At 39.9% G+C, this 16,331-nt stretch overlaps 1 protein-coding gene across 2 annotated transcripts in view; it reads left to right on the top strand.

The window, feature by feature from the left end:
- The first annotated feature begins 6,745 nt into the window (after positions 1-6,745).
- The window catches only part of LOC120032629 (P2X purinoceptor 1-like), a 47,131-nt gene continuing 37,545 nt past the window's right edge, over positions 6,746-16,331 (top strand). For both annotated transcript variants that reach the window (XM_038978812.1, XM_038978804.1), the window contains exon 1: positions 6,746-7,064. In XM_038978812.1, coding sequence (XP_038834740.1) covers positions 6,877-7,064 — 188 coding nt within the window. In that variant the 5' untranslated portion in view covers positions 6,746-6,876. The remainder of the gene's footprint in view (positions 7,065-16,331) is intronic.

Below are 16,331 nucleotides of genomic sequence, written 5' to 3'. Positions count from 1 at the left end.
ACAGGGAAGAAACATGCAGGGTTTGGTATTGTGACAATTGATAGAACCACACACAACAACCATTACCAGATACTTTCTCAGCTCAACAGGCTGAACTTTTGGCACTAACCACTGCCTGTAAAATGGAAGAAGGGAAAAGGGTTACAATTTTCTCTGATTCTGCTTATGCAATAGGGGGTTTTCTCTCCTGGTGTGGTGTCTGGAGGAGTAGGGGTTTTCACAATGCTTGTGGAAGTCCTATTCATAATAGAACTACGGTTTTAGATTTCTTGGAGGCTATGATGCTGCCCTCTGCTTTGGCTATTGTGAAGGTTGCTGCTCACAGTGGGTGGGGGGGATTTTGTGAGAACGGGTAACGCCATGGCAGATGAGGCTGCTAAATTGGCTGCCTCAAAGTGTCATAGCCACTCCATGTTCTTCTCTGCTACTGTTGGGAAAGACACTGATGATTTGGCATCTAAACAGGCGTTGGATGTTGGTTCTCATTTGGTATGGCAACAGCAGGGTTGTAAACTTGACCACGTTTCTAAAGTTTGGAGACAGACTCTGTCTGGCAGACCGTGGCAGACCGTCTGCCAGACAGAGTTGCAGACCATGTTGCCGTGGTCTGGCAGACCATGATGCCACACACTGTGATGCTAAGACAGTAGCAAAGCTACTAGTGAAGGAGATAATACCTAGATTTGGTGTTCGTGAGGTTTTATCTGCAGACAATGGTACCCACTTCACTGGTGATGTAGTGAAGCAGGTAGCCATAATGATGGGAGTGGACCAGAATTTTGTGTCCATCTACCACCCTCAGAGTAATGGGGTTACCGAGAGAGCTAACCAATCCATTAAACAAGGGTTAGCTAAGGCATGCCACTCCACCAAGAAATCTTGGGTGGATTGTTTACCACTGGTGTTAATGAAAATGCGCAGTAGTGTTAATAAAGGCCTGTGGTGTACACCATATGAAATGTTGACAGGAAGACCCATGAATGTTCCCGCACACAGACCCATGACTGACAGACAAATAGTCCTGACTCTAGCTAAAGTAGAACACTTGGAGTACATGAAAGAGCTAACTACTATTGTTAAATCTCTCCACTCTCACACTAGGAAAGCTCAGGAGGAGGTACCAGGTGAGGACCCCGACTACCTGCCTGTGGAGGTTGGAGACTGTGTCAAAATCCGGGTCCAGAAGAGAAAATGTAACCAGCCAAGATGGATGGGGCCATTCAAGGTAACCATGGCAACACCAACGGCAGTCAGAGTTCAGGAAAGGTCCGGCTGGCACCACCTGTCCCACTGCCAGAAGGTGTTCAGCCCACAGGAGATGATGGAGCCAGACACAGCCTGAAACAGGAGGCAGAAGCAAATGTGAGTCGAGACCAAATACTTGAAAAAGATGAAGGGCAAGACCAAAGCCCTGAAGAACCAACTGTTTTACATGATCAGCAAGGTTATGTTGTACTTAACCAAACCCTTAGGGGGAATAAAAGAGGGAAGATGACAGCATGTGATCATTGGTAGTTGACTGTGTTGGCTCTATCCAAACTACTTGTCTGTCAACACGTGGGTAAAGTTTGTTTGAGACTTAGGTAGAAATGTGTCCCCAAACGGGACTGCGGTGTTAATTTTGTCTAAACCCAAATCCATGAGAGAGTTGTTTGGTTAAATGAGTGATTCATATGATGCCATTGGTGTTGACCCCAACTATGACCCTCTTGCTTGCCCAACTGACCCAGAGGATTATTACTATACTACCTATGTGAATGGTTAAAAGTTCCAGATGTCTAATGTCGATTTCTGGACATGGTTATATGAGACTAGGTAGTCTCAAAGGGGGGAATGTTGGGGTTTACCCTGTGGGTCGGGTGTGGGGCTACACCAATGCCATGATTACTGTATATATGTGATAACATTTGTATGCTTGCAATGCGCAATGATGTAAAAGTACTGGGTAAATGGAGATGTAATGCTTTAGTTCTCAGGCTGAGAATTGTCTGCACCTGCTGATAGTCACGCAGGCTCAAGGCCGAGATAGCAGAGTGAGAAACCACAGTCTAGAATTGTTTTTCTCATCTTAGATTCTTTGTATCTAATCCAATGCAACAATGTTAAGGTATGATTGACGGTAGGTTGTCCACACCCACTAGGATATGGAGCTTTGTCTCCTGTTTCACCTCACAGATCTTTACTATAAACTACTGAGGTATTCTGTATGTGAATCTCTGTCTGCAATTACAATGTTCCTGTGTCTGTGTCATCTATCTGGAAGACTGATTGTTAAAGGAAACTTACATCACCCCATGCAAAGGACCAACCAACAGCGCTTCAGCACTCGGCTGTCCCGTTCTGTGAGCCTGTGTGGCCTACCACTTAGCATCTGAGCCGTTGTTGCTCCTAGATGTTTCTACTTCACAATAACAGCACTTACATTTGACTGGGGCAGCTCTAGCAGTGCAGAATCCTATGACAGCGCCACTTTGAAAGTCACTGAGCTCTTCAGTAAGGCCACTCCACTGCTAATCTATGGAGATTGCATGGCTGTGTGCTCCATTTTATACACCTGTCTAAAACGGGTTTGGCTGAAATAGCCGAATCCACTAATTTGAAGGGGTGTACACATACTATTGTATATATAGTGTAGCTACTGAAGTAACATGACTGAACAAGGTGTAGCTAAACAAATGCTTATCGGTAGCCTAGTTTAAGAACGGCCCGTGATATGCCTTATGAATGTAAAATGCAGCCCGCCAATGCACAATAGGGTAATGTCTTTTGAACTCGAATCAAGACGTTTTCTCTAAGGTAAAGAGGGAGACTTGGCTATGCTGGCTACAGAACATGTATATGAAATGCAGTGGGAAAAGTGGGAGGGTTGAGACTACAAATTCAAAGACAGCCTACTTTTCTATAGCCTACTCAAGGGAGAGAAAAACATAGCTAGACTGTTGTTTTACTATTAAACTCAATGCTACTGTTGTTTTTAATTGTGTAAAGCAGTAGCTTGTGTTTCTTAACCAGGCAAACGGTAGCTAACTAGAAGGCTGGTGGTGACTAGTTAGCCAATGGCGATTTTCCACTACAGGTTGTGCTATTCCGTGCAGTCAATATCATAGTTCCTATTTCATTTCCACTTGCCCATGGCCTTATCCGGTTCAGTAGGCTGGTGGGTGGGGTTACAAATGGCTGTACTCAATGATTGGTCTCATGCGAAGATGTCACAGTCTCGTATGTTGGTCATACTCATGCAGGAGTCACAAGTCATTTGATCAATAGGCAGGGTTTAGGGCCCCATAATAATTATGACTTTGTGGCTGTGTTAACTAGTGACGACCATGTTCATTGGCTCAAATTTTTACCTGTAATAAAATGATAGTGTAAGATTGCAGTTGTGAGAGCAACATTTTTTGTTGCGAGAGGTGTATTTGTGAGAGCGCAGTCTTGACATGTAATAAATATCTCTGCAAAAATAAGTATCTCTGTCTCAAATTAATATTTTGCGTGCGGCAATGATGTTCTGTTCGTTTGTCACACTTGCAATTGAAGTTTAATTTGCGTGCCCCCGATGCCTGTGCGCTCGCAGGACCCATCCTCTGCCCTCGCAGGACCCATCCTCTGCCCATGTGACCACATTCTGGTCTGTGTGCTCGTTTCACTTATCCTTTGCTCACGGGACATATCATCTGCACTCTCTATTCAGTGTTTGCTTGCTCAGTGATGTTTATTCTTGCTCGACAGAGCCATCTCGCGCGCAATGGACTTTAGAGGCTGATTTGACGCCAAAGCCTAACACACAAAAAAAGTTAGCACAAAGAAGTATCATGCAGGAGCAAGCTGCTGAGATAAATATCACAAACAGTTAGTGGAAGGTAATGGTCCGTGCTATCAGGGATCCTTGGGACATCCCTACCCCATTGAAGTTGAAATTCAAAATCAAAATGGTTAACGTAAGGTTAGGGTTAGGTAATAGTTAAGGTTAGAGTAAAGGTAGGGGTTAAGGTTAAGGTTTAGAGTAGGGACGTCCCAAGAATCCCTTATAGCCCTGACAGTCACATAATGGTCTCAGAATTTCCAGAGCTAGGGCAACAGCGTGTCAAACACAAGGACTGGTGCTGAATCCGGCCCGAGAGGGGGTCGATCCGGCCTGTAAACTTTAAAATAAAATCTCTTCACGAGATTGGTAGCACCAGTTTTTTTGTCATAGTTTTATAAATTAATCAAACTGTGCATTGTTCATCAATATTTTTTATTTGCAAAGCCCTTTTTTATAGTGTTTTTACAGTAGCCTGGCTTAGATCCAGAAAAGCAAGCAAAAGCAAGAGCAGAGTGGCCAGGAAAAAGTTTCTAGAAGGGAGAAACCTAGAGGGGAACCCGGCTCTAAGTGGTGGCCCATCCTCTTGTGGCTTTACCAGATAGAGATAAGCCAGATAGTTTCAGTTCAGAGTGTGAGCATGTTTGTCAGACTGATTGATGTGAAATGAATTCAATTCAGTCCACTTATATCTAACCTCTCCTTTAATAGTCCAGTTGTATCTAACCTCTCCTTCCATAGTCCTGACCTTACAGTCCAGTAGAGCCATGCCCACATTAAGATAAAAATGGAAGGACCAGACACTGAGGACTATCTCCACTAGCACTAGCCTAGACATAGCCAACCCATTGATCATCATGTCATTTTAGAGTAGTGCCGTTACAATGGGTAGTTGGAAATATCTATATCAATACCAAAGTTTGCAAATAGTGACATGAGATGTCACTCACTCACTAGCTGTGTTAGGGGATGCTTATCAGCTCCAGTATTTCTCCAATATTTTCTAAATATTCCGTGGAAGCAGGATCAGGCAGCGTTCACCCAATTACAAGCCATGTTTTTCCAGATTAAAGGCAGACACTGTACATGGTTTGCAAATGTTCTTTGAATGATTCCAGCCTAGCCTACTTCTAGTCTCTCACAGTCATAAACTAACACATTGATGTATTGAACTATTTTCTCCAGTAGCTTTACAGCTCAGTAGTCAGTACACAGACACGGTAGTCCAGGATATGACTCATAACATCAATAACTTTATAGGAACTACACAAATCAATGTACAGTATGTCATGCAAACACTGGGGTTTAATAAATTATCTGGAAGTAAGTAGACCTGCTTGATACAGGCCTAGGGGCAGATACACTTGATTTAGCTTGGAGATTGCATTATCGGCACTATTGGTTCCATTGTTTAGCAAACTAAATCAATCAATACACCTGAAGTATTTGAAAGCGTCTAATATGTATTTGACCCAGCCCTAGACTGGAAATAACCTTCCACATTTGAATATCATGGGAGATTAGCATAGTCTCACGTCAGATAGCACGACGAGTGTCGCGTAGGAGTGACACGATCTGATGGAAGACAATAGGGAGATCAGAGCACTAGCTCAATATGAGCTAAATATGGTACCTAACACAACCACAGAAAAATAGGGCTAAATGTCAAATCAAATCAAATCAAATTGTATTTGTCACATGTGTCGAATACAACAGGTGTAGACTTTACAGTGAAATGCTTACTTACAAGCCCTTAACCAACAATGCAGTTTTAAGAAAATCCCCCAAAATATAAGAGATAAGAATAACAAATAATGAAAGAGCAGTAGTAAATAACAATAGCGGGGCAATGTACAGGGGGTACCGGTACAGAGTCAACGTGTCAATGTGCGGGGGGCACCGGTGTCGAGGTAATTGAGGTAATTATGTACATGTAGGTAGAGTTATTAAAGTGACTATGCAAATGTGTGGTCGTTTTGAAGTTTTAAATGCTTGCTTATTTGCTATTCAAACATTTGGGATAAATAACTAATGTACTGTAAGAGATACTTTCCATTGCTGGACAGAGATATGAGTTCTGAAATTCTAGTTTAATTAAAAATAGCATGATAATAGGCAGAATCTACCGCACACCCAAAACCGATTAGTGAAGGTGCTGGAGGCAAAATGCAAAACTACAAACTGCAGATGTTTTCCATTTTAAAATTAAAATTAGTAACACCCTTGTGGTGCGTTTGTGTTGAACTCATCCCTAAGCGACATACAAGTAACTGAATTATTTCACTTTAATGGTTATGTGTTAATCAAACAGATTAACAGAACATAATATTTATTAATCCAATCTAATTGCATTTTATTCAATCTATTATTTATTAAGTCATTTTTGTCTCTTCCTCATACTTTGTGTAGGCTACCCCTACCAAAAATAAAACATAATACTATATGAAACATCTGTAATGGAAAGCGAAAGAAGCAGGCAACATGTAGTCCAAGTTCATCTACTTCATTCACATGGCAGAATACAATAGAACTCTGAATTGCGTGAATAAAACAAAATATAGAAAACAAAAAACCCACATGCATTATACATGTATAGGGAACTGTTTTTGTAGCCTAAGTTTAGGTCAAGCATATGTCCGTGCTATCTCTGTGCACCACACAGGAAGACAGTGTCAGGGGGAAATGATTGCACGGTGTGAGAAGGATGTAATGTTTATTATGTCTGTGACATGTTGAATGATCTGATCAGTAGCTAAGTGAAGAAGTCGTTTTTTGACTTAAGGACTGTGGAACAGTAACACCTTGGTTTACAACAAGACTATATAGTATTTGTTTGTTTTGGAGAGAGGGAAGGAGAGAGAACGAGGGAGTAGAGTGTAAAGAGAGCGAAAGAGAGGGAGAGGGAAGGAGAGGGTGTGTTTGAGAGGTAAGGGTGACAGGAAGAAACTTGAGAGAGAGAGAGAGAAGTCCAACACAGCTACTGAAACATGTCAGCTGTTGGTTAAGGGGGGCTGAAGAAGAAAAATAGTTAATAGGGAAGAGGTGTGAGAGACAGAGAGGCAGGGTCAGGGTGTATGCATGCCAGCACGATGGAGAGACCCTCTTGTCTCCCACGGAGCAGCAAGATGAACAGCTACATCACCAACGCCATCTCTGACTTCTTCTTCAAGTATGAGACCCCCCGCCAGGTGCTGGTGCAGAACAGGAGAGTGGGGGTCGTGTGCCGATTGATTCAGCTGGGGGTCCTGGCTTACATCATCGGGTAAGACTCTTTTAAAGGATTATGTTATTTACCGGGACTCTACTGGCATGCAAACTTAGAGTGGAGCGTGGTGAGCATGTGAGTTAGTGTGTGAGCTTGTCTGTTGCAAGTTTCAGCAAGACTGAGTAATTTCTCGACTGCAAAATGCATGACCCAGCTTTCGTTATTTACACTCAATGGCTTGTTTGTTGAAATGTCAAATTGTGTTGTGTGTAGTGGAGATCTTTACAAAGTAAAACACTACAAAGTAAAACGCTACAGATATCACGAGATATCTGACCAAATTAGGAAGTGATATTTAAAGATGCAGTCTGGGATCTTGAGCACTGACAAATTTGTAACATATAGTACAAATTGCAAAGCAAAAATGTATACATAACATATATGAAATGGATGATATAGCACACAATTGTGCACAATTTTCGGGGACAGTTTTTGCTTGTGAGCGCTACTTTCAAAACTACTGGCTGAAATTATACAAAACCTTTAGAGCACCACTATATGTAAGGGTGATGACTTCATAATGCAAATATAACTATTTGTTTGGCATACAGAAGGGATATATGTATGGAACTATCTTGTGGATGGATCTAGTGACATCTGTTCTAATTCAGGTTTGATATTTAGGGTGATGAGAGTTGAGTTTTAATGACCAGGGTTGGTGGAGTAACAGATTACATGTCCATTACATGTACATTAAAACATTTAAAAACTCTAATCTGTTACATTACTAGCAAAAATATTGTAATCAGATTACTTCTAGCGTTACTTTTAATTTCAGAAAGCATGTTTGCGAAAAAAAATTCTTGACATCTTTCTGTTCTCACTGACATTCAAATCAGCATTGAAAAAAGGCACGTTTAAGTTTGTTCCGCCTGAGCAAGTCTGACCACAAGTCAAAGACCACTCTGATGACACATCAAATGTGTTTGATGGATCGTGGGAAAAGAGCAGGAATAGGTTTTTGTAGGCTACAGTCCAAGCTATGTCGTCCAATGTTGCGACTGCTATCAGCCTCCAAAGATTATCCAACTTGGATAAACGTTTGGAGGTAAGGGAGTGGCCGAAATTGACACAATTGTTACCCGGAGGAAAATTGGGGAGGGTCATATTTTTTTCAATTTCAGTCAGTGGGAGGGTTTAGTATTTTTTGATTTAGTCCAGGGAGGGTCATGTAATATGTAATCAATTAACAAACCTAACACAATCGTAAATATAAGCGCTGGGGTGGCACTATAGGTTCAGGGGTGTGTCAGAAATATTTTTGCAATCTTTACATTCAGAAATGATCTTTACAGTGCTTGTTGGTGGTGGTGCGAAAGGACTGGGTTTTAATGATTAAACCAGTTGTGGGTGTGTCGAGGCTTAGCCCCTCACTGGCCAATATGTGGTTGCTTCAAGTTGTGTATTTATGATATTTTATGTATGTATTGCCATGGAATCAACTCCAATTCAAATGTTAGTCCCGTTATAGTTTGTTAAACGGCTTACAGAAATGAAATAACAAAATGTATCTTTGCCATCTTTGCAAAATATGTTAACTTGAACTTGTTTGCAGTCAATATTGTTCTAAGTATGTGGAAATGTGGAAATGTGGAAATATGTGGAAATATACAGCCTACATAGCATTCTCACTGATATAGGGGCTCGGCCTACTGTATATTGCATTATGGCTGAGCATGGACATGCCAAACGGTGTCAATAAGCAAGGTAAAATGAATTATTGATAAGGCCTAAAAACAGAGCAAATAATTCTAATCAAATTCTTAACAGAACGAAACAACAACTTGTTTTAAATTGGCTATGTCTAAATAGACTTACTGGCACCATCATTGATCCCTATGGGCATATAATAGGGTATTAAAACAAGGCAGACTAAGCACATCCAAACTTTTCACAAATATCCAATATAAAGAGAAAGGGAGAATATCCACTCACCGTTATTCTTTTCCCTTCAGAAATAAATCATACCCCTTGACTTTTTCCACATTTTGTCGCATTACAGCCTTATTCTAAAAACTTTTTTTTTTTTAATTCTCAGCAATCTACACACAATACCCCATAATGACAAAGTGAAAGCTTATTTACATAAGTATTCAGACCCTTTGCTTTGAGACTCGATATTGAGCTCAGGTGCATCCTGTTTCCATTGATCATCCTTGAGATGTTTCTACAACTTGATTGGAGTCCACCTGTGGTAAATTCAATTGATTGGACATGATTTGGAAAGGCACACACCTGTCTATATAAGGTCCCACATTTGACAGTGCATGTCAGAGCAAAATCCAAGCCATGAGGTCGAAGGAATTGTCCGTAGAGCTCCAGACAAGATTGTGTCGAGGCACAGATCTGGGGAAGCGTACCAAAACATTTTTCAGCAGCAGGCACTGGGAGACTAGTCAGGAGCGAGACAAAGATTAACGGAGCAAAGTACAGAGAGATCCTTGATGAAAAACTGCTCCAGAGTGCTCAGGACCTCAGACTGGGACGAAGGTTCACCTTCCAACAGGACAACAACCCTAAGCACACAGCCAAGACAACGCAGGGTGCTTCGGGACAAGTCTCTGAATGTCCTTGAGTGGCCCAGCCAGAGCCCGAATTTGAACCTGATCAAGCATTTCTGGAAAAACCTGAAAATAACTGTGCAGCAACGCTCCCCATCCAACTGAACAGAGCTTGAGAGGATCTGCAGAGAGGAATGGGAGAACCTCCCCAAATACATGTGTGACAAACCTGTAGCATCATACCCAAGAAGACTCGAGGCAGTAATCGCTGCCAAAGGTGCTTTAACAAAGTACTGAGTAAAGGGTCTGAATACTTAAATAAATGTGATATTTCAGTGTTTTATTTTATTGTGTGTAGATTGATGAGGGAAAAAAACGATTTAATCAATTTTAGAATAAGGCGTAACAAAATGTGGAAAAAGTCAAGGGGTCTGAATACTTTCTTAATGCACTGTACATATTGGAACCATCTTACAGATCACATTCACATCTCCAGAAGTTGCATTGCATGTGCACCATGGACGTTCTTACCATAAAACCAGGACATTGTGATTCATTCTAATTTTGGTTTTAATCAAATTAAATTTAAAAAAACAAGCTATCTGTTCATTTTTTTCAACAACAACAATACATTTATGTAAAATGTAATGATTTCATAAAATCACCAGGATACAATAGGCTAGACACATTGGTGTTGATCCAGCCTTCATTAAATTAGGCCTAGGGTAAGGATAGCCTATGGAGGGATTTTGGTTTTAAAAATGGGAAATGGCAAACAAGCAATTGTTACAGGAAAATAACTTCTAAATACGATGTTTACCGGTATTCACCACAGTTCTCATGTAATTTCCTGATGGGCATGGACACATGTAGCCTACATCATGGAGGGGGTTTTACGCACCTCCAAAGCATGGCTAAAATAATGTAGGCCTGCCAACAATAGATAGACAAAAAGGGAAAGTCAGCTTACTGTTTTGTATCTTCAGGGCTCCACCTCGTCCCGATGCGTTGTCCATTATTTCCAAGGTGTTTATCCCTTACTTAAATAATAATTAAACCAAAAATGCCTTATTAGGCTATACAGTCATTCTACAGTACCTTTTAAATCACTTTTAGAAATATGAGTTTGTCCAGTCTTTGGTTTGAGGATCATGCAGTGAGCTTTGCATGCCTAGTTTGTTAATTTATCCTAGCAGATGCTCTTATATTCCCATGCCCTAATCACAGTCAACAAACATCTATTTTGTAACAACAATATCATGGAATAGAATAAATTAATATTGTAATAAAAAAAAGCTAGTTCTACAAGTGCATATAGGCCTACCTAATGATATGCAGCTACTGTGTTAAAAACAAATGGCTTTTTTTTCTCTTTTCGAATTCATGTTCTGTTGTGGTATTAAACGATTCTGCTCGTCTCCATTCATGTAAAATTGTGTAGAAGTGCATGAAATGCATTTATTCAAGGTTATTTTTCCTCGGACCGCAACTAAGATGATAGATTCATGCATTACTTTTATTATCATGGTGATATTTTCACCGCTAACCTTGTCAGCGGCAGAATGTGCATCCACACGCTGGCTACTTTGTCATGTAGGCTAATGCTTACAAAACGAAGAACAGTTTCTAAAACCACAAATCTAAAGGATCTGGTCTGTCCTAAGAGTGAGGGTAAACGTTAGGCATGTTCTCTGCTATCCACTTTATGTTGTAATTATTATTTTAGGTATTGTGGAGGGTCAATTTGACGTCTGCAGGTGCCATAAAGCATTTATTGCGATGCGGCCTCCGCATAAATTAGAGCATTCATACTTCTTGTGCTTCGCAGGAACAGAGTAGAGCTGTTGTGAAGGAAGTTGTCAAGGAAGTGAGTTTGTGTTTATACAGGACCTCCCGGCCCCAGGACCTCCCTCGTTTGACATTATCGATCATAGTCTGCTGCTGGAAAAACGTATGTGTTATGGATTTACACCCCCTGTTATATTGTGGATAAAGAGTTACCTGTCTAACAGAACACAGAGGTTGTTCTTTAATGGAAGCCTCTCCAACATAATCCAGGTAGAATCAGGAATTCCCCAGGGCAGCTGTCTAGGCCTCTTACTTTTTAAAATCTTTATTAACGACATGCCACTGGCTTTGAGTAAAGCCATTGTGTCTATGTATGCAAATGACTCAACACTATACAAGTCAGCTACTACAGCGACTGAAATGACTGCAACACTTAACAAAGAGCTGCAGTTAGTTTCAGAATGGGTGGCAAGGAATAAGTTATTCCTAAATATTTCAAAAAACTAAAAGCATTGTATTTGGGACAAATCATTCAATAAACCCTAAATCTTGTAAAACATTATGTGGAAACTGAGCAATTTGAGGTGACTAAACTGCTTGGAGTAACCTGGATTGTAAACTGCCGTGGTCAAAACATATTGCCACAGTAGATAAGATGGGGAGAAGTCTGTCCATAATAAAGCGCTGCTCTATCTTCTTAACAACACTATCAACAAGGCAGGTCCTACAGGCTCCAGTTTTGTCGCACCTGGACTACTTTTCAGTCGTGTGGTCAGGTGGCACAAAGAGGGACTTAGGAAAAGTGCAATTGGCTCAGAACAGGGCAGCACGGCTGGCCCTTGGATGTACACAGAGAGCTAATGTTAATAATATGCATGTCAATCTCTCCTGGCTCAAAGTGGAGGAGAGATTGACTTCATCACTACTTGTGAGAGGTATTGACATGTTGAAAGCACCGAGCTGTCTGTTTAAACAACTAGCACACAGCTCAGACACCCATGCATACCCCACAAGACATGCCACCAGAGGTATCTTCACAGTTCCCAAGTCCAGAACAGACTATGGGAGGCGCACAGTATGTCCATGACTTCATGGAACTCTATTCCACATCAGGTAACTGATGCAAGCAGTAGAATCAGATTTAAAAAAACAGATAAAAATACACCTTATGGAACAGTGGGGACTGTGAAGCAACACAAACATAGGCACAGACACATGCATATACACACATCATAACATACTCACTATTTTTAATTTAAAAAAAATTATTTCACCTTTATTTAACCTGGTAGGCCAGTTGAGAACAAGTTCTCATTTACAAATGCGACCTGGCCAAGATAAAGCAAAGCAGTGCGACAAAAACAACAACACAGAGTTACACATAAACAAACGTACAGTCAATAACACAATAGAAAAATCTTATGTACAGTGTGTGCAACTATACACACGTACACATGGATTTTGTTTTGTAGATATGTGGTAATGGAGTAACGGCCTGAGGGCACACACTTAGTGTGTTGTGAAATCTGATATGAATGTATTGTAATGTTTTAAAATTGTGTAACTGCCTTAATTTTGTCGGACCTCAGGAAGCAGCTAATGGGAATCCATAATAAAGACAAATACAAATACCTACCTACCGTCAACCAATCATGTCAGTGTGGAGCTATACAGAACCTTCCACATTGTTACATTTTTTTGGCGGAGCACGGCAATGTGGTATGGAGCTCAATTTGGCCTCTGCATGCCTCGGAGGCTCCGCAACTACGTCACACCGTCCTTATGGTGCCTCCAACCATATTTTCGGATCAAGCATAAAAGCCTATTTATTTTTTAACTCAAAGCAATGAGCCCAATCAGTCCTCCATGACAGCAAAATCATAAACAATAGAGTAGGCAAATTAGTCCTTCGTTTTGGGGTTATGCTTAGGTATAGCAATTTGGCTAATCTGTATTTCCAAATTTCAAAGTCCTGTTTTTGAAGATTAAGGGGTATTAAATTGGAATGACTTAAAATCTGGTAGAGTTTTTAGCCTAATCATATTAGTATCTGTAGTAGAATGGAATAGGTTAGAAATAGTCTATATAACCAACCCATAAAGTAAAATGCAACATCCATTTATGGCCAGCTATGTAAACTCTAACATTAATTTATCCTGCAATAGATGTTCAATTGGTAATACAAATTTTTGTCTTCTGCTAATGCCTCTTAACTAGGTTGACTAGTTAAGAACAAGAATCTTGTTCTTAAGGCAGAACTGAGTGATTTTCAGCTGCAAATCCCAAATTTGCTGAATTGTAAAAAACTATTTATTGGGTTGCTTTTTGGTCTTAATAATATAAGGTTAGGGTTAGGTATTAGGGTTAGCAGTGTGGTTAAGGTTAGGGCTATTTAAGGTTAGGATTAGGCATAAGAGCTAGCTATGTGGTAAGGTTAAGGTTAGGTTTAAAATCAGATTTTATGACTTTGTGGCTGTTCCAACTACTAACCTTAAGGGAAAAGTAATCTAAAAGTAACTGAAAGTAATCAAGTAATCAGGTTGCGTTGCTGAGTTTGGGTAATCCAGAAGTTACGTTACTGATTAACATTTTGGACAGGTAACTAGTAACTGTAATGGATTACATTTAGAAAGTAATCTAGTGTACCCAACCTAATGACTTGATTTTTTTTAGTAGGTGGATCAGCTTTAATATTGCGGATAGATTGTTGCTTCCATCAATGTAATTGTCTGCATCATTTACAATCCCCCATATATTTTTGGGGTGAATATATCTATATATATATACATACATCCACATATATACAGTGGGCTCCAAAATTACTGGCACCCCTGACTGGCAATGCACAAATAATACTTAAAAAAATATATAAACAATATAATTACAGAGATAAACTCAAAATACCAACATGTGAGAAATTACTGTACTTTATTAATGTTTCAATGGAAGCCACCAAAATCATACAATTATTTAATGCAAAATATATTTGACCAAAATCAAGGTTTCATAATTATTGGCACTCCTCATTTAGTACTTAGTGCAACCACCTCTGGCAAGGATAACAGCATGGAGTCCTTTCCTGTAATGTTTGACAAGGTTAAGGAACACATTTGGAGGGATTTTGGACCATTCCTCTAAGCAGATCCTTTCAAGATCCTTCACATTCTTAGGTTTGCGCTTATCAACTGCCCTCTTCAACTCAGTTCACAAGTATTCGATTGGATTGAGGTCCGGCGACTGAGATAGCCATGGCAGAACATTGATTTTGTTGTCACAGAACCATTTCTGTGTGGATCTTGAGGTATGTGTTGGGTCATTGTCATGTTGGAAAGTCCACCTACGGCCAAGTCCCAGCCTTCTGGCAGAGTGAACCAGATTGTCAGCCAAAATTGCCTGATATTTGGTGGAATTCATTATGTCATCAATCTTAACCAGTGCCCCTGGACCTCTGGAATTAAAACAGCCCAAAAAACATCACTGACCCACCAAGGCCTGCAATTCTTTCACAGTGATTCTTGGAGATTTTGTTGCCTCTCTCACCATTCTCCTCCCTATCCTGGGGGGCAAAATGCATTTGCGTCCTCTACCTGTGAGGTTTTCAACTGTTCCATATCTTTTTTTATAATTGCCCTGACAGTGCTCAGTGGTATATTCAATCGTTTACGGATCTTCTTGTAGCCATTACCAGATTTATGAAGGTCTACAACCATCTGTCTCTTTTGAACTGCCAGTTCTTTTGTTTTCTTCATGATGTTGGATGACAAAGGGATATTGCATGTGTGTTACCTCATTTTTATACCCTAGTGAAACAGTAAGTGATGTAATGGCTCAATATAGTTCCTTAAGACTTAGATAAACTTAAATAAGTGGAATTTAATTCCTGGTTTAATTTTGGTAGATGTTATTTACAATAATCTTTAAGGGTGCCATTAATTGTGAAACCTTGATTTGGAGGATATAAATATTTTATTAAATCAATAAATTATTTTGGTGGGATCCATTGAAACATTAATAAATAACATTATTTCTCACATGTTGGTATATTGAGTTTACGTCTATAATTATATTGTTTATATTTTTTAAAGTATTGTTTGTGCATTGCCAGCCAGGAGTGCCAGTAATTTTGGAGCCCACTCTGTATACATATAAACATTCATACATATACACATATACTGTATATACATACATACACATACTATTTATATACATATATGCACATATACTTTTTTTTATATACCTTCCTTTATTATTCCCCGCAAACCCTACCACCCTTCTCCTAATTGGAGTAAACTAATAAACAATAACATTTACAATTGAAGTCAGAAGTTTACATACACCTTAGCCAAATACATTTAAACTCAGTTTTTCACAATTCCTGGCATTTAATTCAAGTAAAAATTCCCTGTTTTAGGTTTGTTGTCAGGAGGAGGTCAGTTAGGTCAGTTAGGATCACCACTTTATTTTAAGAATGTGAAATGTCAGAATAAAAGTAGCGAGAATTATTTATTTCAGCTTTTATTTCTTTCATCACATTCCCAGTGGGTCAGAAGTTTACATACACTCAATTAGTATTTGGTAGCATTGCCTTTAAATTGTTTAACTTGGGTCAAACATTTCGGGTAGCCTTCCTCAAGCTTCCCACAATAAGTTGGGTGAATTTTGGCCCACTCCTCCTGACAGAGCTGTTGTAACTGAGTTAGGTTTGTAGGCCTCCTTGCTCGCACACGCTTTTTCAGTTCTGCCCACAAATTTTCTATGGGATTGAGGTCAGGGCTTTGTGATGGCCATTCCAATACCTTGACCTTGTTGTCCTTAAGCCATTTTGCCACAACTTTTGAAGTATGCTTGGGTCATTGTCCATTTGGAAGACCCATTTGCGACCAAGCTTTAACTTCCTGACTGATGTCTTGAGATGTTGCTTCAATATATTCACATCATTTTCCTATTTCATGATGCCATCTATTTTGTGAAGTGC

This window comes from Salvelinus namaycush, chromosome 3 (genome assembly GCF_016432855.1).
Source record: "Salvelinus namaycush isolate Seneca chromosome 3, SaNama_1.0, whole genome shotgun sequence".
Lineage (NCBI taxonomy): Eukaryota > Metazoa > Chordata > Actinopteri > Salmoniformes > Salmonidae > Salvelinus > Salvelinus namaycush.
The sequence above is the reverse complement of the archived record's forward strand: the minus strand, read 5'-3'. Positions and strand labels throughout refer to the sequence as shown.